Source organism: Microcaecilia unicolor, chromosome 9 (genome assembly GCF_901765095.1).
Source record: "Microcaecilia unicolor chromosome 9, aMicUni1.1, whole genome shotgun sequence".
NCBI lineage: Eukaryota > Metazoa > Chordata > Amphibia > Gymnophiona > Siphonopidae > Microcaecilia > Microcaecilia unicolor.
This window is the reverse complement of record NC_044039.1, coordinates 18,981,437-19,005,661: the sequence shown is the minus strand read 5'-3', so window position 1 is coordinate 19,005,661 and position 24,225 is coordinate 18,981,437. Positions and strand designations below refer to the sequence as shown.

At 42.3% G+C, this 24,225-nt stretch overlaps 1 protein-coding gene across 1 annotated transcript in view; it reads left to right on the top strand.

Annotated features, from left to right (window-relative positions):
- Positions 1-6,860: 6,860 nt before the first annotated feature.
- KITLG (KIT ligand) overlaps positions 6,861-24,225 on the top strand; it is a 149,687-nt gene continuing 132,322 nt past the window's right edge. Inside the window, exon 1 of the mRNA XM_030214993.1 lies at positions 6,861-7,080. Coding sequence (XP_030070853.1) covers positions 7,066-7,080 — 15 coding nt within the window. The 5' untranslated portion in view covers positions 6,861-7,065. The remainder of the gene's footprint in view (positions 7,081-24,225) is intronic.

Sequence of the window (24,225 nt, the reverse complement as noted above, 5' to 3'; positions counted from 1 at the left end):
CACCTCGTATAGGCATGCTATGGACTGCCACCACACCCCACTGCTTGTTTCTGGCTTTGAGCAGCAAGCTGGGACTTCTTGCACACCACTGTATGGATGTCTCCAACGCACTAAAAATGTGAGCACGCCTTAGCAAAAGAGCCCCTAAGACTCCTGAGGCAGGTGTTGTTCACCGAAACAGGGTGCCGTGTTGAGTCTCATCCTACATTAAAGTACTTTTTTTAAACTATTCATCTCCTTGGTTTTTTGGAAGTGTCGTGTTGATCACGCTACCTTTTGTTCTCGAATTTTCTTCTTGTGGTCATGGCTCTAATGTTTCCGTGGGCTCCAAGGTAGTTCCAGAGATGAACAACTTGTAAGTTAGGAAGACAGGGAACAATGCCAACAAGGGGACCATCCTTAATTAAAAAGTTTGCCTGGGGTCCCATAAGTGGTTAAAGCAGCCTTGATGTTATTTATTTAGGACCTATTTTACTAAACCGTGCTAGTGGTTCCTACACGGCAAATGCAACACAGCACATTCAAAAGGAATGGGTTGTGGCGCATTTGCCGTGCCGGGAATCGCTAGCACGGTTTAGTAAAAGAGGCCCTTAGAATCTGTGTGCTGTAACTGTTTAATTAGTTGACAGCAGTTTATTAATAGCATAATTCTTGATGATAAAAAAAAGTCTAGGGCTCAAATCTCCTCTGCGGAGGTACTGAATTAAGAGATCCCAGGAGAGAGAGAGAGAGAGAGGAAAAAAAAGCAGCCTTTGAATTCAAAAATCATAACGTTCTCTCCTCTACCCCTCTTAGAAAAGCTGCAGCACTTAGAACAATATTCTTTCGTGAAATCTCAGTTGGCAGTTAAAACAATCTTTAACATTCCTTTTTATTTTTCCTGAATTTATTCCTAAGGGATTTTTATTTTGGGGTTTTTTTCTTTGCTGTTATTTTCCATCAGTTTTCTCTTGCACTTTTGGGCTTCAAGGCAGGAAAGAAATGTAATAATAATAATAAATACAATTGATGAAAAACAGCTGGAAAAATAACAAAATACTGTGATTTACAAATTGAAGTAGAAGAAGAAAAAATTGATATTAAATACCAGTTATGCTTGGAACACTTTAGAGCAATGTCAATTGGAATCCCAAATATCTGGACATTTTAAAAGACATAACACCATCAATTTTGCCACAGCAACAACCAAAAAACTTCTAACATATATTTTGCACCAGTCTCCATGATTCCCAGGTCCTGGGTAAGACCTGAATTAATGGAATTAAAACCAGACTACACTGGCAATGATGTGCCACACATGAAGTCATAGTCTGATCAATATTCAGCCAACGGTGGTCAGCAATTGTTTATGCGCTGACCGTCACCAGCTTAGACCTGGATATTTAATGCTATGTCTAGGCATCAATATCACATATATTTTGTCCCAAACAACAATATATTCTTCCAATCAACTAAGTTCAATTCCTTTAACCATTATTCATCTTATCACACTTTCAAATAGTCATTTTGATGTACTACCTACATTCTTCTGTTCTGGGGATCCTCAGATATTAATGCTGCTCTCACCATACGAACATGATATTGCAATGTTCATCCAACAGAATGGCTGAGGCGCAAATCCTCATAGATCAACCCAAATATTCTCTAGAAAACTTGATTTTTGTTTTTTTTTAACATTTTTTTCTGTCTAGGCATCAGCATTGAACATCTGGATCTGACCAGACTGCTCCTGGTTGCAGGACTTATGCAAGTCCCGTTCAGTTTGGACCCGCATGAGATGGGAATAAGCTACGTCCATACTCCAAAGAATAGTGGTCCGCCTTCTTCCCTTCCTCCCCTCCCCCAATGAACAATGTTACCCCTCCAGTAGGACCCCCTGGGCCTACCTTGCCATTCCTTGGCGGTCAAGTGCTCTTTGAAACAGCAGGCTTGTAGTAGTGCAGTAAGACTGTGCGAGAGGTTGCTGCAGCCATTTTGACACCAGAGCTGGCATGGGTATTGTTCCTGTCTCAAAGACCAGTTGACTATCAGGGAATGGAGGGGTAGGTTGGGGGGGGGGGGGTGGCATTGTTCATTGGTGGGAAGAGGGAGGAGAGAACACAGCAGCTCCAGGCCAGTATTTTGAAGTTATGCTGGTGCCAGCTGATATTCAGTGGGAAAGGATAAACTCTAAACTCTCAGTTCATTCTGTCTAGTGGTTTGTCTCCTAATGCTTTAATATTCTCTTATCTCTTGTTTGTCCTGTTTGTCTGTCCTAATTAGATTGTAAGCTCTGTCGAGCAGGGACTGTGTCTTCATGTTCAAGTGTACAGCGCTGCATACGTCTAGTAGCGCTTTAGAAATGATAAGTTGTAGTAGTCTTTGGGATTCCGGAATCTTGCTACTGTTTGGGATTCTGCACGGAATCTGCTACTCTTTGGGATTCTGGAATCTTGCTTCTCTTTGTCCTTATCCCTTAATTGTCCTGTTTGTCTGTCCTGATTAGATTGTAAGCTCTATCGAGCAGGGACTGTCTCTTCATGTTCAAGTGTACAGTGCTGCGTACGTCTAGTAGTGCTATAGAAATGATAAGTAGTAGTAGTCTTTGGGATTCCGGAATCTTGCTACTCTTTGGGATTCTGCACGGAATCTGCTACTCTTTGGGATTCCGGAATCTTGCTTCTCTTTGTCCTTTTCCCTTAATTGTCCTGTTTGTCTGTCCTGATTAGATTGTAAGCTCTATTGAGCAGGGACTGTCTCTTCATGTTCAAGTGTACAGTGCTGCGTACATCTAGTAGTGCTATAGAAATGATAAGTAGTAGTAGTCTTTGGGATTCCGGAATCTTGCTACTCTTTGGGATTCTGCACGGAATCTTGCTATTCTTTGGGATTCCAGAATCATGCTTCTCTTTGTCCTTATCCCTTAATTATCCTGTTTGTCTGTCTGTCCTAATTAGATTGTAAGCTCTGTCAAGTGTACAGCGCTGCGTATGTCTAGTACTACTTAACATTTCTAAAGTGCTACTAGGGTTACGCAGCGCTGTACAATTTAACATAAGAGGACAGGCCCTGCTCAAAGAGCTTACAATCTAAAGTAGCGCTTTAGAAATGATAAGTAGTAGTAGGGTCATGAAGAGACAGGCAGGTTCAAGCTATACATAAGGTATTTTTGCTTTACTTTGTACAAGAACACCTAAGATGGAAGGCAAGACATAGGATGGCAGGCGTAGAAAGCATCAGATTCCTACATTGCAAACCGAGAGGGGTCCTTTTTCTAAGGTGTGCTGAAAAATGGCTTGCAGTAGTGTAGGCGTGGGTTTTTGGGCGTACACCAATCCATTTTTCAGTGCGCCTGTAAAAAAGGCCTTTTAAAATTTTTTGCCGAAAATAGATGTGCGGCAAAATCAAAATTGCTGCTCGTCCGTTTTGGGTCTGTGACCTTACCACCAGCCATTGACCTAGCGGTAAAGACTCATGCGGTAACTGGGCGGTAATGACCTAGGCTCATCCAACCTACTTGGCACACTTCCGATACGTGTGTCCGAAAAATTATTTTTCAGAGACATGTGTATCGGACGTGCGCCAAAAATGAAATGACTGCAAGAGTCACACAGTAGCTGGGCGGTAACTCCATTTTGGCGCATGCTGGGCTCGCATAGACGCTTACGCGGCTTAGTAAAAGGGCCCCTGAGAGCATGGACAATGCTACCTGAACATACAATGAGCTGAAGGATGGGAATAGTACTGGCATGTGTGAGCCAGGCAATCAATGGCTCACCAGAAGCAGCAGTGGCCTGTATTTTTGTTTGCTACATTTGTACCCCGCGCGTTCCCATTCATAGCAGGTTCAATGCGGCTTACATATTATATACAGCTACTTATTTGTATGAGACTAAAGATCAACCTTGCAGAAGTAAGATTGGGGGGGGGGGGGGGGGTAGAGAGAGAGAGAGAGAGAGGTGGTGGTATGAAGGACAGAAGAGACAGACACTGTGGGTGTGGGACAAAGGGAAATGGAGGGGTGAGAAAAGAGAAAGACTTGGTGGGACATAGCAACGAAGAGACCAGTAGGGGAGAAAGGAAGGATGAGACATAGGTGAAGGAAGGGAAAGACTGAGCAGACAAACATGGCTTCAGGTAAAACAAATTGGGGGTAGGAGTGGGTCTAGGGGGATGGAAGAGGGCATAGCCCCAAACATTTACTCACCCCCGATCTGTAAGACTTAAAACAAAATCTCTCCAGTTGGAGACTTTTTTGAGTGATAAAATGTCTTTATGATTTTTGCTTTAGTGCATAGGAGTTGGTTTTGGGTCTGATAAGTTAGGATTGCTTGTGAACTGATTTGCAGGTACATCGTATTTCTGATTGTCAATTTCCTTGGTATGCCCCCAGGTTCCTCTTGATGTGGGCTAGTGCTCTATTTAGATATGTGTTGACTTTATTTCTCTTGTAAAAGCAATTCTTATATTTTTCTGTGCTTTTCTTGTTTGTATTCTTGATGTAATGCAATAAAAGATTTTTTCAATAAAAAAATATAGCTTTGCTATGCTGTGTATGTCAGCTAAATCAAACTGTTAACTGGCATCATAGCAAAAGCTGTATTTTATTTATTAAATATCACCACTATTCCCAGAGCCAGTGCAAGGGTTTTCGGCTCTCTAAATGAACCTTCAGTCGGACTTACGTTCTTCTTCTCAATTATCTTTCAGGTCTCTAATCTATACTTTCTTCCCCCCTCCCCGCAAGACATCATACTTGTCAACCACATACACACAATAATGAGGGCAATTTCCAAAAATGATTCCCCTAGGTAAATGGGCTATTTGTGGAGATAGGGGGGGGGGGACCATGGAACATCTTTGGTGGACTTTTCCCAAGACTCAAGCCTATTGGAAAGCTATTTAGTATAACTTGCAATGGCGGATGGGCTTGGAGATACCGTGGGATCCTGGTGTCCTCTTGATAAACAGAAGAGTCCTTTGGGGCAACAAAGTGGTATTGTCAGGAACCTGGAAATTTGCTGCATTCCCACTGCATCAAAAGTGGCATGGAAATGTATGGTACAATATGGAAAAGCCTGAGAAGAAAGAGCTGTTAAGATATAAGCAAAGGTTGAAACCCCCTGATTCAATTTCATTTGCCATCTGAGATTGATTAACGATGCTTCTGTGGGTATAGTTGTAGGGGGGTGGAGGGTTTGTTTCTTTTTTTTTTAATAACAAGGGGTAAATGGTTAGAGCACCAGTCTTGAAATCCAGAGGTGGCTGGTTCAAATCCCACTGCTGCTCCTTGTGATCTTGGGCAAGTCACTTAACCCTCCATTGCCTCAGGTACAAGCTTAGATTGTGAGCCCTCCTGGGACAGAGAAATATCCAGAGTACCTGAATGTAACTCACCTTGAGCTACTACTGAAAAAGGTGTGAGCAAAATCTAAATAAATAAAGATTCAATTCAGAATCTCAAAGAATAGCAACATTCCATGTAGAACCCCAAAGAATATCAAGATTCTGGAATCCTAAAGTGACAAGATTCCATGCAGAATCTCAGACAGTAGCAACATTCCATGTAAAACCCTAAAGAACAACAAGCAGAGGAGTGGTCTAGAGATTAGAGCACCCTCTTGCAATCCAGCGGTGGCTGGTTCAAATGCCACTGCTGCTCTTTGTGATCTTGGGCAAGTCACTTAATGCTCTATTTCCTCAGGTACCAGCTTAGATTATGAGCCCACCTGGGACGGAGAAATATCCAGTGTACCTGACTGCAACTCACCTTGAGCTACTACTGAAAAAGGTGTGAGCAAAAAAATCCAAATAAATAAAAATGTTTATCCTAAAAGTATGAAGGGCATGTTGATGCTGTTTGAACTGCAGCCTTTAAAAGCAATTTTATTATCTTCAACGCTTCTCAACTCTCTCCTGAAGGTTACACCTTGCTAGTCAGGGTTTCAGGATCACCACAATGAATCTGCATGAGATTAATTTACATATAGCCAGGATCCATTATATGCAAATCTATCTCACGCATTTTCATTGTGGTGATCTTGAAACCATGACTGGCAAGTTGTGCCTCCAGGGGAGGGTTGAGAAGCAGTTAATGTTATTTACCTTTTTGGTTGTTGCATAAATAAAGTTCTTCAATAAATTAAAAAAAAAAGAAAGAAAAGAAAACAAATACATTTGTCCAATGTTCCTACAGGTAAAAAATATGCATTGCTGGATTTTTGAGTGTGACTGTCCCAATGTATTGTTTTGCTTTGACTGCAGCTGCTCTTTACTACACCCCCCCCCCCCCCCCCCCGAAGCTACTGCTCTAGGCGACCGCCTAGTCTTGCTTAATGCTTAAGCCAACCTAGAATAATTCCTGCTTTGCATAGCTAATTTTCAGCAGTAAGAATTCCAAATGATTTTTCAAGCTGCAGAGAGCTATTTGTTAATCCAACAAAGAAAGATTAACGCTATAACCATCTCAGAAAATTCTGCTGTGTGCATTTAGAATTTTTGACAGTTTAGGGGGGAAGGAGGGGGGGTACCAACAAGCCAACTTGGAGTCGGCTATACTGCACTCATGAAAGACTGAAACCACCGCTTTAAGTCCAATTCTGCTGCAAGTGAAACTCGGGCCAGTTTTGGGGATTAGGGCATGGGAAGGTGCACCAGTTCTTCGTCTCCATCCACGTGCTGACTCCAGCAGGTTTCAGAAGCCAAGCTGCCTCCCAAGGCGGCATCTGATCCAGCCCTGGCACTCGTTTCCTCCGGTACGGACCGGGTTCCTTTCTTCTCCCGCCGGAGGGAGGATGCTCCAGCTCAGCTCGGCTGACGCCTTAGCCGACACAAGGGGGCGTGTCTAGCTCTCTCGCTGCTGGAGGAAGAAAGTCCGTATAAAAATTAGGCTTTGCCCGCGATCGCCGCGCAGAACATGAGAGAACGGTGCTGAGAGCAACGCGGGAGACACAGCAGGGAGGGGGAAACGTTCTCAACCCCGGGGACTCCAATGCACGGACAAGCTGGAATATGCTGCTGGGGCTCCGTCACATCTAAACGGATTTTAAACACGCTGCCTGGACTGGATAGCTGTTGCCTTTCCTTATGAAGAAGACAAAAGTGAGTAGCTGGAAACCCTGCCTGCTGGGGGGCGATTCACCGCACAGGGACGTGCCTGGAAAGCTTTGCAGCTCTCGGGGCTGTTTCTCTGGACCCAGGGAAAATGGAACGCGTTTGCAAGTTAATCCGTCCGTGTTGCAAGCTCGCTCGTGCTTAATTCTTATCGGTGCTTAAGGGGAAGTGCTGTAAACCCGGTGTGCACTGCACACAGGGGATGCAATAAAAATACTGCAAGGTCCAGGGAGGTGTTTTTTATGACCTGACTGCAGCAGATCAAGGAACTCATTTCGAGACCTGGGTTTCAAGGTTCCTGTGTCACTTTGTTCAGCGATCATTCATTGACAGCTGACAAATAACCGGGGTGGTGGTGGTGGTGGTGGTGGTGGTGGGGGGGGGGGGTGTTATACAACCCTTTTTCCTGGTTGCACTCCAGTCTGCTGTCGCGGTGGTCTCACAGCAGCTTCTGCAAGAAAAACAGGAGTGTTGCTGGCCACAGAAATTAGGAGATGCCAGGGAGCTTTATCAATTCAGATCCTATCTTATTGCGTTTTGTGGAAGGGCTTCTTGAGAAATGATTGCTGCTTCCTTGTAGAGGTCATTCTATTGAAAAATAAAATAAACGCATGGTGGCTAGAAGTAGAAGGGAGAAATCCACGGGGGGGGGGGGGGGGGGGGGGGGGAACTATTGCCGATCAAAGATAGCAGTTGTGTGTCGCGATCGGGTTGCAGCTGAAATGTTGACGCCAAACGCCAGGTGAGGATTTTCAAAAGGTTTAGGAGCTCGATTGCCGTTCATTTGCGACTTTCAGTCCAGCTAGGCGTCTGGGCTTGAGCAAGGGAAGGTGCCCGGGCAGGGTGGCACTGATGCCAGCTGGGTGCTTCCATCGCCACCGCCAGTATGCAGAGAACTCCTTCGTTGTCCAGGGACAGGTTTAGCCCCCTCCGTCTTTTTAAAAAGTTGGCTGTTTTGCGCTGTGGGCAGTGTGCAGTAAGGTTCAATGCTGAAATGCTCGAACGTACAGTGGCTTCCTTGTCCCTGGCATGTGGGTGCCAAGGGCTGGCAGCATGCAAGCATAAGCTGTAACGTTTCTACGTGCAAGAGAGCAGCCAGGGACAAAATAGCACGCTTCCCTTAGGTTGCAAAACTTGACGTGAAGGTTGTGTTGTTATTTATTCCAGAAATAATACAGGTTTTGTTCTCGGGATACACACACGCTTTACCAGATCACGTCCCTTCTCGTTCGGTCAGTGTTACAAGGCTCTCTTTTGTATCAGTGGGACTGGAAGAGAAAGGGTTAAAATGGCATTGTTAAAGAAAGGGATCCTTCCAAGCCTTGGAGAATTAGTGTGGTTCAAAACGTTGTGTGGTGGTGTACTTGTGAATCCTGTTCTCAAGCATTTCTGTATCTCTCCCCTTCCCCCCCCCCCCCCCCCCCCCCCTTATCCTTGACTTAAAGCTGCAGTTTTGCCTACAGGACAGCTGTGTGGGTTGATGACGGAAGGTAGTAGGGATGGGCTTTCCTTTGAAACGAATGTTGTTTGCCAATAAGAGTGTTCACTATTTTGCATATAGTGACAAAGAGGGCACGCTATGTGTGCATAGTGCACACGTGCATATACATGTGTGATGTTTCATGCATGCATTAATAGGAAAGGGGGGAGGGAGGGGAAATGAACATTTTCTGACTGTCCATCCCTAGAAGGTAGGTTGGCCATGCCTAGTGTAAAGAGGTGATTTTTCAAAGCCGTTTAAACCTGACCTGTCAATTGCCTCTTATCTTCCTCTGAGAGAACATAGGCTAGGGTTTTACACATATACATGTTTTTAGGCAGGTTGAGGTGTACCAGGGGTGTGTTTAGGTCAGAGGAGTGAGAGCGCATGTACATGGGATTTCCAAAATGCTCTGTTTTATTTTACCTCCCCCTCCCCCAACAAATTTTTTTTTACCCCGCGCTTTCCCACTCATGGCAGGCTCAATGCGGCTTACATGGGGCAAATAATGTCTGCCGGGCAGAAAGATCACTTTTACTTGAGCTCATTTTTAAAAGGGGCAGATTCTCTGAAAATCAGCTGCAGATCTGTGCAGCCCAAGTACCTGCCTGTTTGGAAATTGCCTCCTGAATGTTTGCAAGTGTTGAAATACTAGGCTAAGGCTCTGCCAGTCGTAAAAAGCCTGTGGCACTACTGGAGCGCTATTTCCTTTTTTTTTAATTCACACTGAATGGATACATTCATTGGTGATAGTCAAATGACCTTCAGAGCTCCACTTTTGGAAAAGTCGGAGCTGCACTGCATTCCTGCCGCACTTATTAGCAATGGCAAGGAGGGCAATGTATGCTTATAAGAAAAGCAGCCTTTAAGGACATATCCCATCCACAGACAGAAATGCTAAAACGATTTAAATAAAATAAGACTTTTCCCAGTATAATGTGGTAGTATGGTATGGTTTATTTACCACAATACCCAGGATTATATTCTGGATTTGCCTTTGAGAGGTTTTCCAAATGTATCTGTTGGGTGTATGTCAATGTGTCCCCTTTGATTTCACCGATAGCTTCCAAAAAAAATGAATTTTCGCTCATTAATGACGCCAGTGCATGTTTTGGAGTTTGCGGTGTTTTGTCGTCAGTGTCCATTCACCTTGTACTAAAGTGTGTTAAGCTGTTAAAGTGTAACTTAAAGCAGAAGTGTGCTACTGCAGAGGCACGATGGTTTGTGTGCACTCATTTATGTTGTTAACTGGGCATTGCAGTGATTCCCGAACCTGATCCTGGAGGCACCCCAGCCAGTCAGATTGTCAGGATATCCGCAATGAATATTCATTGTCTCCATTGCATGCAGATCTCTGTCATGAATAGTCATTGTGGATATCCTGCAAACCTGACTGGCTGGGGTGCCTTCTCCTCCTCCTCCTCCTACTACTTATCATTTCTATAGCGCTACTGGACGTACGCAGTGCTTTACACTTGAACATGAAGAGACAGTCCCTGCTTGACAGAGCTTACAATCTAATTAGGACAGACAAACAGGATAAATAAGAGATAAGGACAAAGAGTAACAAGATTCCGGAATCCCAAAGAGTAGCAACATTCTGAGCAGAATCCCAAAGAGTAGCAAGATTCCGGAATCCCAAAGACTACTACTACTACTACTACTACTTAGCATTTCTACACTTGAACATGAAGACACAGTCCCTGCTCGACAGAGCTTACAATCTAATTAGGACAAACAGGACAAACAAGAGATAAGGGAATATTAAAGTGAGGATGATAAAATAAGGGTTCTGAACAAGTGAACAAGGGTTAGGAGTTAAAAGCAGCAAAAAAAAGGTGGGCTTTTAGCCCACGAGGTTTGGGAACCACTGGCATCTTGTGTTAGGGGGCATGAATTAGGTGGGTCATGTGTGCAGAATGGGCATGGACTGCATAATGTGGTGAGCGGACCTTAGTTAACGCACACTAACTTCCACCTGTTCAGCAGGAGGTGCTAAGTGCAGCCAAGCTAATTGCGACTAGGTTCCCTGTGTGCTAATGCACATATCCATTCAAGAGGACATGCTGGGAAACCTCCAACAATGAACTCACAACCTTTGCACTTAACATGCACTGATTTCTGCTGCTAGGATGTACTAAGTGGAGTGGAGGAGTGGCCTAGTGGTTAGAGCACTGGTATTGCAATCCAGAGGTGGCCGGTTTGAATCCCACTGCTGCTCCTTGTGACCTTGGGCAAGTCACTTAACCCTCCATTGCCTCAGGTACAAACTAGATTATGTACCTGAATGTAACTCACCCTGAGCTACTACTGAAAAAGGAGTGATCAAAATCTAAATAAATAAGTGCCTGGATGGCCACTGTCAGAGACAGGATGGACAGGATGCTGGGCTTGATGGACCCTTGGTCTTTTCCCACTATGGCTGTGCTTTATGCTTTAGTGAAAGAACTCCCTAGTTTTGCTTATTCACCAACAGTCAAATTAGCAGCCTTTGGTTTTACTCAATAGAATTTTATTTATTTACTAGTAAACAAAGGCCCGTTTCTGAGAGCAATGAAACGGGCGCTAGCAAGGGTTTCATGGCTGCATGGCTCGTCGCGGTTTTACCTGGTTCGTGGCGTGCACCGCTGTTGTTTCCGTTGTAGCTCTGTGTGGGTGGCGGTTTTCGTGCCCCGCCCTCGACATCATCACGTTTTGACGCCAGGGCGGAGCAGAGCTACAGTGTGGAAATCCGGAGTTTGTGGCCTGAGTAGATCGTTGGAGGTGAGAATGTGCTCCGCCCTCAACGTCATAACATTTGACGCGAGGGCGGGGCCCAGAGACTGTGATTTTCTTGGCTTCAGAGCTTTGAACATACGAACCTTGGCTTCAGTGACGTCAGCAGACAATAGAACGTTGAGGATGAGTTTTATATATATAGATTGTTACATTTGTACCCTGCGCTTTCCCATTCATGGCAGACTCAATGCGGCTTACATGGGGCAATGGAGGGTTAAGTGACTTGCCCAGAGTCACAAGGAGCTGCCTGTGCCTGAAGTGGGAATCAAACTCAGTTCCTCAGGACCAAAGTCCACCACCCTAACCACTAGGCCACTACTCCACAGACCTTCTGTTTGTACTCAGGTTGCAATGTTTATTTGTGCCTCTGTGACTCTAAGGGGCCTGTATACTGAGCCATGCTAAGCAGTTAGCTCAGGTCTGTACTAACGGATACCACATGCTAACACCTGTGATAACAGCTACTGCATGCGAAAACCAGCCAGCGAGGGTAGGGATGGGATCCAGGTGAGTCGTGGGATGAGATGGGGCATGGCTGACATGGACGGCTAGAGCGTGATATATTACCATATACTAGCTGAACTTAAAGTGCAGTTGCACTACTGGAGTGGAGGAGTAGCCTAGTGGTTAGTGCAGCGGACTTGTGACTCTGGGTAAGTCACTTAACCCTCCCTTGCCCCAGGTACAAATAAGTACCTTTATATGTTTTGAATGTAGTTGCAAAAACCACAGAAAGGCAGTATATCAAGTCCCATTTCCCTTTCCCTAGTTGAGATTCTACATGGAATGTTGCTAGTGGAGGAGTAGGTTAGTGTAGTGGACTTTGATCCTGGGGAATTCCCACTGCAGCTCCTTGTGATTTTGGGTAAGTTCCTGTATATAATATGTAAACTGCTTTGAATGTAGTTGCAAAAACAACAAAAGTCAGATAGTTCAGCAGCTTTCCATGGCAAGGAGTATTTATTTATTTATTTATTTAGTTGCATTTGTATCCCACATTTTCCCACCTATTTGCGGGCTCAGTGTGGCTTACAATACATTGTAAATGATGGAAATACAGTTTCTTACATTACATTACATTACGATTATGGGTTACATTGTGAACAGATAAAGGAAGACAGGGTCAGATCAGTCACCTTTGGGGCGTGGAAACTAAAGGATATGGTGTAGGGGACTTACTACGCTGATCGAATAATAGCAAGTGAGCGATGGGGTAGACAGTTTTTATCTGTGGGTAGATATTGAATGGGAGAGTACGGGGACGTGGAGTACGTGGGGTAATAGTAGAACGATTCAAGCCCCTGATCTGATCCCACTACACCAATCAAGACCCTACCTGACCACCCTTCATTTATCCAATTTGTCCTGTAGTCTAGTATAGGTAGCAGGAGTTCAAAATGGCAGACTTGACCTCTAGTAGTAGCCTCAAGGTCCTACCACTAGGGGTCAATCTGCCAAATAAAGATAATTGCTCCCTATTTGGCACATTGATCCCCACTAGTGGTAGCACCTTGAGACTACTGCTAGGTGTCAGAGCTGCCATTTTAAACTACAGCATCAGAAAGGCAGGAACAAAAGAGGCTCATTTCTATCACTTACACTAGACTTCCAGAAATTGATTGGGGAAGTTTGGGGATTGGAGGAGGGTCCAGTATCCAGCTGTTAGGGGAAGGGGGTCTTGATCAGGGTGGGGGTTAATTGGAGTGGTGGGGTGCCTATGGGGCATCTTTAATGAGGTGGGAGGAATTTGATCAGTAGGGTTTGATCACCTCTGGAACCCTTTCTAAAAACTGGCGTTACATTAGCCACCCTCCAATCTGCCGGTACCATGCTTGATTTTAAAGATAAATGACATATTACTAACAATAGCTCTGAAAGTTCATTTTTAAATTCTAGCAGTACTCTGGGATATATACCATCCAGTCCAGGTGATTTGCTACTCTTCAGTTTGTCAAATTGCCTCATTACATCTTCCAGGTTTACAGAGATGTTTTAGTTTCTCTAACTCATCAGCATTCAATACCATTTATGGAACTGGTATTTCTTCCTTGATGAAGATAAGTAAAGAATTAATTTAATCTCTCCACTATGGCCTTGTCTTCCCTGAGTGCCCCTTTGACCCCTTGGTCATCTAGCAGTCCAACTGATTCTTTTACTAGCTTCTTGCTTCTAATTTACCTAAAATAGTTTTTGTGTTGGAGGCAAAAATACATAGTAATCTTCTTTTCAAAGTCTCTCTTTGCCTTCCTTAGTGCTTTGCATTTGACTTGCCATTCCTTATGCTGTTTCCTATAATTTTCAGTTGGATCCTTCTTCCATTTTCTGAAGGATTTTCTTTTAGTTCTAATAGCTTCCTTCACCTCACTTTTGAACCATGCTGGCTGTCATTTGGCCTTCCTTCATCCTTTTTTAATACATGGAATGTATCTGGTCTGGGCTTCCAAGATGGTATTTGTGAATAGCATCCACGCCTGATGTAAATTTTTGACCTTTGGAGCTGCTCCTCTGAGTTTTTTGTATTTGTTTGTTTGTTTTTAATCATTCTGCTATTTTATCATAGTCTCATTTTTGAAAGTTAAATGCTAACGTATTGGATTTCCTGTGTGTACTTACTCCAGAGATTATATCAAATCTTATCATGTTATGATCACTGTTATCAAGTGGCCCCAGCACCATTACCTTCTGCACCAGATCATATGCTCCACTAAGGATTAGGTCAAGAATTGTTCATCCTCTTGTTGGTTCCTGAACCAGCTGGTCCATAAAGCAGTCCTTGATTTCATCATGGAATTTTACCTCCCTAGCATACCCTAATGTTACATTTAGCCGGTCAATATCGGGGTAATTGAAATCACCCATTATTATTCTGTTACCTAGTTAGTTAGTTAGCCAGCCTCCTTCATTTCTGATAATATTTTTACATCTGTCTGTTCATCCTGGCCAAGTAGATGGTAGTACAGTTCTACCACTGTTCTTTTCCCCTTTACACATGGAATTTCTATCCGTAGGGATTCCAAGATATGTTTTGTACCCTGCAGAATTTTTATTCTATTCGTTTCAAGCCCTCCTTAATGCATAATGCTACCCCTCCACCAATTTGATCCACCATATCACTGTGATATAATTTGTATCCTGGTATGACAATGTCCCATTGGTTATCTTTCTTCCACCAGGTCTCAGAAATGCCTGTTATTATATCTATCTTTTCATTTATTGCAATATATTCTAACTCTCCCATCTTATTTCTTAGGCTTCTGGCATTTGCTTCTAGACATTCCAAACAATGTTTGTTGTTCTATTTACAACTTGCTCAGCAGTGGACAGTTGTAATCAGACTGTTAGTGGCTCTTCATAAGATGGTGGAATCGCAGAAATCCGTAGCAAACGCACCATGATATGCAATACCAAATGGTCAGAGTTTGTCCATATCGTTTAGAGATCACGGAATGTTGTTGACCCAGTTCAGTGGCCGACCTGGTAAAAGACTCCAAAAGACTTCATTTGCTGGTGGATGCTTTCTGCAGTGAAACAAATCCTTATTTTGTTGTAAAGCCATCTTTTTAAGATAATTCATTTGAAAACGTAGTAGTGCCTCTAATATATGTTGAGGTTTTATTTTCTTTTCATTGCTGAGGAGAGGATGCCGTTGGAAGTTTTCTGAAACATTTTTCACAGAGGCCATCTTGCTAAATTGTCAGTGTTTCTGAGGACCTCGTGCTTTTTCTTTTTATAGTTCAAAGAATTTTTATTGAATTTTCAAATAAAGAGAACAGTGGCCGAATTAGCCCAATACAATCAGAACAATAACAACAATTACTATCCTGGAAATAACAATTAACCATGTCAGTTCAATAATGATACAGGTGGTGAACAATGACCATGAATAATGACATGATTAAAAAAAAACAAAAAGTAAACAGAAAAAAGAAAATAGTGAAGGATAAAATGATGACAACGACAAAACCCAATGGTGGAATATTCATATTCTGACTTGGACCTCCTGCTTTTCAATGTAAAGCGTAAGAGTAACATGAAAATCTGGAGTGGGAACAGATCACCTAATGCAGATAAATGTGAAAATAAGAAATAGACATGTTGGCACAATGAAGGAAGAAGACTTAAGAATAAGTCTTAGATTAAGAGAGGAAGCCTTGGAGCCACCATAGAGTTGATCAGACCAGCCAGTACTTCTGTTTCAAACATAACAATCTGCTTTGAGCCTTGAGTGGAAACAATTCCCAAGGTTACCTCAGCTTGAGTGCTATGACTCTCATTTGCCAGCTGTGTCAAGATGGCATCATCCTATTCTCCTAAAAGCCTGCAGATGTATTATTACTGAATTCAGGAATTGTTTCTGCCTTGTAATGCTGCCCAGTGCTCCCGATAGATAGCTGAAACCATTCAGCCCTTTTCCACAGTGCCGTGCCATTTCATTATCAGGTTCGCTGAAGACAGATTGCAAAACTGTTAATGCTTTCTCCAGGTGTACCCGAAATTCTCTGCATGGAAAACTGAAACACAACCGTGTTGCAGAGTATGTTGTAACATTGCTGATAGCTAAGTGGGTTTCAGGAGGATAATGCCTACTTTGAGGTACCAGTGCGGGCAAATGTAGATCCTGAGACCCACAAGCAAACAGGAAAAACCTCCATGTCGAAAGTCCAATCAAGGAAGGCGCAGAGGATGGATAATGGACACTCCAACACAGTGCTTAAGAGATGCTTTAGTCAGTATAAAAGGACCCGTAACGGTCTGTGTTTCGACGTAATGAAACGCCTACATCAGGGGTCACACAAATTTTCGAACAAAGGTCAATAAAGGTCGATATGCATAACTATCAAAAAGACTTCCGTTCTCAAAGTGTACAGGCAAACAGCACAGATTGAAAGCATCAGCACAATATCAGAACGGAGGTCAAAAATGTGTGTGACCCCTGATGTCGGCATTTCATTACGTCAAAACACGGACCGTGTCGGGTTCTTTTATACTGAATAAAGCATCTGTTAAGCACCAGTTCCTGTGTTGGAGTGTCCATTATCCATCCTCTGCTCCTCCCTTGATTGGCAAATGTAGATCCTACATGAAGAAACTGTTGGCCTTGGTAAAGCTTTAGATTTTTAGCAAAGTAATAAAGTTGCTATTTCGTGCTCTTGATGATCTGTAATGTTCAAAACTGTCTCTCCAAGAAGATCTTCCTGTGCGACTTTGTTCTCTTGGCGGACCCCTACCCTAGAGTTCAGATTTAATCCAAGGATGCTTAAGAAGTGCTTAAAGCAGGAAAATGACACAAGGTCAAACTACACTACCCTCCTTATATAAAGAGGTTTGGAAGAGATGATCTTCCTTATCCTGAAAGCAAATGACCGTGTCTTCTTGAGGGGAATATATATTTTTTATAGGGAATTATCTTTATTTTTAGAAATGTTTTTAACATACAGCTATGCTCATTAGGAGTGGAGGAGTGGCCAGTGTGGTGGACTTTGGTCCTGGGGAACTGGGTTCGATTCCCACTGCAGGCACAGGCAGCTCCTTGTGACTCATTGCCCCAGGTACAAATAAGTACCTGTATATAATATGTAAGCCGCATTGAACCTGCTATGAGTGGGTAAGCGCAGGGTACAAATGTAACAACAACAAAAAATTAAGGTGTATAACTTGACTCTATCCCTTTAACCTTTTCACAGAATTACTGTTGACTCAGAACATGAGATCAAAAGAACCTTTTCAAATTCATAACATAACCCTCAGGGTGCCACTCTGAAAATCTTTTTGCCTATAGAAGCAGAATAGAAAAGAAGAAGGTATTCGGAATTAACAATGAACCAATTTAAGATATTTATATTGGAGATTGCTGATTGAAATTATACTATAGTTTCTGGTTTTCACAAACTATGGGGTTGATTCTGTAAAGTTTGTACCGCATTCAGTTCAAGCTTCTGCTACTAACCTACAAATGCACTCGATCTGCAGCCCCTCCTTACCTCTCAACCCTCATCTCCCCTTACGTTCCTACCCGTAACCTCCGCTCTCAAGACAAATCCCTCCTTTCAGTACCCTTCTCCACCACCGCCAGCTCCAGGCTCCACCCTTTCTGCCTCGCCTCACTCCATGCGTGGAACAATCTCCCCGAGCCCATACGCCAGGCCCCCTCCCTGCCCATCTTCAAATCACTGCTTAAAGCCCACCTCTTCAATGTCGCCTTCGGCACCTAACCACTACACCTCTACTCAGGAAATCCAGACTGCCCCAACTTGACATTTCGTTCTTTAGATTGTAAGCTCCTTTGAGCAGGGATCGTCCTTCTTTGTTAATTTGTACAGTGCTGCGTAACCCTAGTAGCGCTCTAGAAATGTTAAGTAGTAGTAGTAGTAGTAACAATTTTTAGCATTGAAGCAATAAATCTTTGTGGGCCTTTTTTTTTTTACAAAGGCTCACTAGTATTTTTAGCACACACTAAAAACACGGGTGCGCTAAATGCTAGAGACGCCTATGTATTCCTATGGGCCTCTCTAGCATTTAGCGTGCGTTAATCATTAGTGCGTGCTGAAAAAACCTTTGTTAAAGACCCCCTATGTGCGTACACTCAATTTGCATTTAACATGGTATAATAATGATAAGCAGAGCATATAATGATTGGAGTTGAATGGGTAGATGTGAAGCGTCTGTTTACACTTTCCAAAAATACTAGGATGAAGTTACAAAGTAGTAAATTTAAAATGAATCGGAGAAAATGTTTCTTCGCTCAACGTGTAATTAATCTCTGGAATTCGTTGCCGGAGCATGTGGTAAAGGCGGTTAGCTTAGAAGAGTTTTAAAAAGGTTTGGACGGCTTCTTGAAGGAAAAGTCCATAGACCATTATTAAGCTGGACTTGAGGAAAATCCACTATTTCTGGGATAAGCAGTATAAAATGTTTTGTACTTTTTTTGGGATCTTGCCAGGTATTTGTGACCTGGATTGGCCACTGTTGGAAACAGGATGCTGGGCTTGATGGACCTTTGGTCTTTCCCAGTATAGCAATACTTATGTACTTATGTACTTGGGATTCTAAATGGAATCTTGCTGCTCTTTGGGGTTCTTCATGGAATGTTGCTACACTTTGAAATTCTGCATGGAATCTTGTTATTCTTTAGAATTCTAGAATCTTGCTACTCTTTGGGGTTCTACATGGAACGTTGCTACTATTTGGGTTTCTGCCAGGTATTTGTGGCCTGGATTGGCCACTGTTGGAAACAGGATGCTGGGCTTGATGGACCTTTGGTCTTTCCCAGTATAGCAATACTTATGTACTTATGCATGCAACCCTTATAAAAGAAAAAGTGGACGTACAGTGGCGTAGCCAATTTGGACTCAGTCACACCCAGCTACGGCACAGCAGTGAAGACTCCCAGCATCTCTCAATTCAGATCAGAGGGTCACTTAACTCTACTCCCCCAACACCCCTGGATACCTTTAAATCCTTTAGTTGTTTGCCGGCAGCAAGCAACATCACATTTCTCCTGCTCGCAGGAGCCTTCCCTCTGATGCAATTTCCTGTTTGTGGGACCAGGAATTTGCATCGGAGGGAAAGCTCAGAGCTGGTACGAGTAAGGGGGAATTAAGTGATTCTCCAATCACAAAGATCCACCGGATAACTGGCTTATCAGGGGGTCTTGAAAACAGGTTAGAAAACACCACTCGACTCTAGAATTTGAAATGAGATATAAGTACATAAGTAAGTACATAAGTAATGCCACAGTGGGAAAAGACCAAGGGTCCATCGAGCCCAGCATCCTGTCCATGACAGCGGCCAATCCAGGCCAAGGGCACCTGGCAAGCTTCCCAAACGTACAAACATTCTATACATGTTATTCCTGGAATTGTGGATTTTTCCCAAGTCCATTTAGTAGTGGTTTATGGACTTGTCCTTTAGGAAACCGTCTAATCCCTTTTAAACTCTGCTAAGCTAACCGCCTTCACCACGTTCTCCGGCAACGAATTCCAGAGTTTAATTATGCGTTGAACGTGCAGGACGTCAGACTCAGAAACAGAACGAAGGAAGACGAGGACCTCGGCTGGCGGGAGTTGGGGTCCCCCGCCAGCAAAGGTAGGCGATGGCGGGTTGGTGGCGGGAGGGGGGGGGGTCGAGAGGGTCATCGGAAGGGGGGTCCAGGGCCAAATCTACGGCCCCACGTAGCTACGCCCCTGTCTTTGACCCCCTGACAATCTAATATAATGCAGGAAACAAGTAGGGACTTCATAGAATGGGCAACAAAAATCATGAAGTCCTCTCTTTCTAGTGGGCAACTACCAACAAGCACTAAAGAGGGCAGTGGTACATCCTCTGGTAAAGAAGAACAACCTTGACCAGGACAAGCTTGAAAATTATCAGCCACTATCTAACAGCCCATTTCTAGGGAGTCTTAAAGAACAACCAATCTGCATTCAGCTCAGTGATTGGCTAGAAGAGAGAAACTGGCTAGATCCATGTCAGTCTGTAGTTGGACCCGGGTTATGGAAAAGAGACAGTCCTCAAATCACTCCTAAATGATCTTCACAGTAATTGAGACAGGGGATTTACCCTGATGTTAATACTGCTGGATTTCTGAGATGCCTTTGACGCCTGCTAATGTGAATGGCAGAAATAGGTATCAGTTGTATATAACTTGTCTGGTTCAGATCCTGTCTATCTATCTATATATTTATTTATTTGTAGCATTTGTATCCCACATTTTCCCACCAATTTGCAGGCTCAATGTGGCTTACATTTGCCGTAATGGCGGTTGCCATTTCCGGGTACCAGAATTACAGATGTTATTGCGTTAAGGTGATTACATACATGGTAACAGACATGGAACATAGCATATATCGAACAGATCATGGTATAAATATATATATTAAATTACCTAAATAGGGGATACACCACAATTCCCGGAGCCAAACTCACAATATATTTCAAACAAGCTCCAGTGTTAATTCAAAAAAAGTTTTAATTAGTTTAATTATATTAAAAACTATAACGATTAGAGTGGTAGTTTTTAATATAATTAAACTAATTAAAACTTTTTTTGAATTAACACTGGAGCTTGTTTGAAATATAAATATATATATGCCATGTGCATACATACATGTTAAGTTATGTTGTAAGGGAACTGTTATGTTTTCTTAGAACCTGCTCAGGTGGGGATAGTGTAAGAGGGTTATGATATTTTGTTTACCATTCAGAAGGCATTGATTTTTTTCTTTACTCTTTGTTTTCTTCCTGACATTCTTCTTGAGTCTGCCCCCCTTCAATCTCATTTCATGTCCTCTAGTTCTACCGCCTTCCCATCTCCGGAAAAGGTTCATTTGTGGATTAATACCTTTCAAATATTTCAACGTCTGTATCATATCACCCCTGTTTCTCCTTTCCTCCAGGGTATACATGTTCAGGTCAGCAAGTCTCATACGTCTTGTAATGCAAATCCCATACCATTCTCGTAGCTTTTCTTTGCACCACTTCAATTCTTTTTTACATCCTTAGGGACCATATATTGAATCTCCCCTATATGTGTGCTCGGATATCATGTTTCGATAATGTCCCGAGGAGCTTGGGAATGGGCCACTAGATTTGAAACTGGTTGAATGATAGTGGGAATGGGCTACTAGATTAGAAACGGGTAGAGTGATAGGCAGAGGATGATAACCGGAATTTAGTCTGAGGAGAAAAATAAAACTAGAGTGACTGGAAAGATCTGTCATAGGACTAATTTTGTTGCGAGCGATACTGTAGAACAGCGATTCCCAAACTTTTTACTGTGGTGGAACCCCTAAAATACGTTTTCATACACCGAGTAACCCTCAATATGTTCATTCAAACAGATTCTAGAATTTCTTGAGGAACCTCCGAAGAGAGTTTGAGAATCACTGCTGTAGAATGTTTAGGGGTTGAAAAAGCCCTTCTTTAAAAATGACTTTTTGTGCTGCAACAGGGAATTGACTAGTCCTGAGTAAGAAATGATCTATGAAATCTGGAGGAGTAGGTTAAGGCTGAGGCAGTTAAAGATTTAGTGCAAACAAAGTTAGAAAGTAAGATGTCTCAGCAGGATTGCAGCATGCAGCATGACTGTTTGCTTGGTATTTAGTTTATACACCTTTCTATCTCCGTATCTTTATTTGCACTGTAGTTGTTCATTACCCTTTTTTTTTTTTTTTTTACAGCACCCTGGTCTTTCCCATTCGCTTCCCATTTTATTACAGCTAAATGGCAGGCAGTGATTCAGAACTGCATGGCACTGGCAATATTTCTAGTGTTATTACCTAGCAATTGTTATGTGTGAGCTTAATGTTCCAACCTCTTTAACGACTTGTTGAAGATGTAAAATGTACTGTAGAAGGAGTGAAGCCTGTGAAACTGGGATTACTTTAATCAGCGGGAATTGGATTGGAGATTCAAGGGTTTGTATTGTTAAACAATTTCTGGTTTTAAAAGGGAAAAAAAATGAAATCAGGTGTATTACTTTCACTAATATTGGACAATAAGTATGTTTCCAATGAAATTGATGGACTATGCACCGTTATGGTCTTGAAGAAACCAACCAGATGATCAATGTGGAATAATGATTTAGATAAATAATAACTGGGGATAATCGGGTTGATACCACGTTTTCTTGGTTTGCTGTTGTTTAATTGATCTTCTTGTCTTGTTTCACTTTCCCTATTTATTTTGTGGTCTAAGAAAGAGAAAGATTGTATAAAATCCATTTATCTTGTTGAGATTGTTTTCTTCTAATATTGTTTTAATGTACAATCATCTCTGTATTACTGTTTTGCAAGTGACCCTTGTAAAATGAAAAAATTATAAATAAATGATTTAAAAAAAATGTACTGTAGAAAAAATTGCTTTGGACTTTCGGGTACTAAATGCCACATAAGATGTGCAAGAAACGGTAAAAGTGATTTGTGAAGTGTGTTCAGACTTTCAATCTACATGTAGAACTTCAATTGTTTTTCTAGATGTCTTTAATTTGCAACACCTAACTGCCCCAAAACATGGATGGTCTACGCTTAGGGGGGAGTCCTATAAAAGGTGCTCAAAATTCAGCATCGAGAAAAATCGGCACTGAATGGTATTCTGTAATGGGTGTTCGGAGATCGAAGCCCTTTATAGAGTATTGCGTAGTGCTGGGATTCGCACCCAACTTTGGGCATGAAGAGATACACCAGCTGAAACCAGGTACAAATCCCAGTGTACGAGTTGAGTGTGGATCCCCCAAATTCTATAATACTGTGCGCATTTAAGGGAACACCCCTGGCCTGCCCATGCCCCTCCCATGGCCATGCCTTCTTAGCTGATCCATATGGCACACTGACGTGTTAGTCTATAAATAGACACATGCAGAACTGCTGTTTCTGCCCCATTTTGGTGCCCTGCATCCGTTATAAAACGTTTTTCTTTTGCGTTGAAAAATTTGGTGCAGAAGTAGCGCCTAAGGTTCGTGCCATATATAGAATTTTCCCCCTAATGAGAAAGACCTGAAAGGTGAAAAAAAATAGCTGATGAGAGTACACCGAACACCTTTACAATTACTTAGCAAACTTTTTGGCTAATATATAGGCTACCCAGGACTGTAGCTCTGAAACAAACCAAATTGCTGAGAAGAAATAATACCTTGACATGACTGGACTTGTTTTACTGAGATTCATACCATTTAAAGCAGAAGTTTGTGTTCTGTAGACAAGACGAAAGAAAACTGCAAATGTTGTACACCGACCCACTGAATTTCAGTGTTACATTGTGTATACCTGAATCACAGTGGACTCCAGTACCCTGGTCAGACCACTATAGCTTCTCTTTTAAACTAAACTGGAAAGAAATTAACCATTGTTCAAAATCTACGAATTCGTTACATTTCTTCAAAACTAGAGGCAAAATTGACTCTCTCAGATTCTGGTCTAAGGAAGAATTCAGCAAATCATTCACCTCAAACCCATTTACTAGTTTCATCCAACAGTGGAATGATATTAGTAAAACAGTCCTTGACGAACTTGCACCTATAACAAATCTCGTCCTAAAAAATTATCCCCATGGTTTAATGAAGATCTTCTACAAATGAAACACAATTGCAGGAAACAAGAAAGAATTTGGGCCAAAGATAAATCCACTGAACAATGGATTAATTGGAAAAAGCTCCTAAAAACATTCAAAAACATGATTACCAAAGCAAAAACTTCCTACTACTCCAAGCTCATAGGTGATACAAAAGTCAATCCAAGGAAACTCTACTCTCTAGTAAATAGTCTATTGAACAATCAGCCTGTATCGACTGCAAAAGAACCCACTTCAACTGAAGACCAATTGGTGACATATTTCGAACAGAAAATAACTAAAATCAGTCTACAGCTGAACAACTCTTTTACATCAATTATTTACTTCCTCAATCTTCAGGATCAATTACCATTTTGTTCTTATGCAGACAGATTTTGGTCAGCTTTCACCTCAATTCCTCTATTGGTTAAAGTTATGGAAGGACTTGTCATGCAACAACTAATGGAATATCTTCAACTCCATACCATCTTGCACAACTCACAATCTGGTTTTAGACCCCTTATTGTACTGAAACTGTTCTTACTACCCTCTTAGCCAACTTCAGAAGAGAACTGAGTATTGGAAACAAAATATTAATACTTCAGTTTGATATATCTAATGCCTTTGACACGTTGAACATTATAGTCTTCTAAATATCATCGACCATTATGGAATCTGGAGCTGTCCTGAAATAGTTCTCTGGCTTTCTAAAGTCCAGATCATATCAAGTCAAACAATCAGGTGCAATTTCTTCAACATGGTCTCCTGATTGTGGAGTACCTCAAGTTTCTCCTCTGTCCCCCATCATGTTCAATATCATGATGATCCCC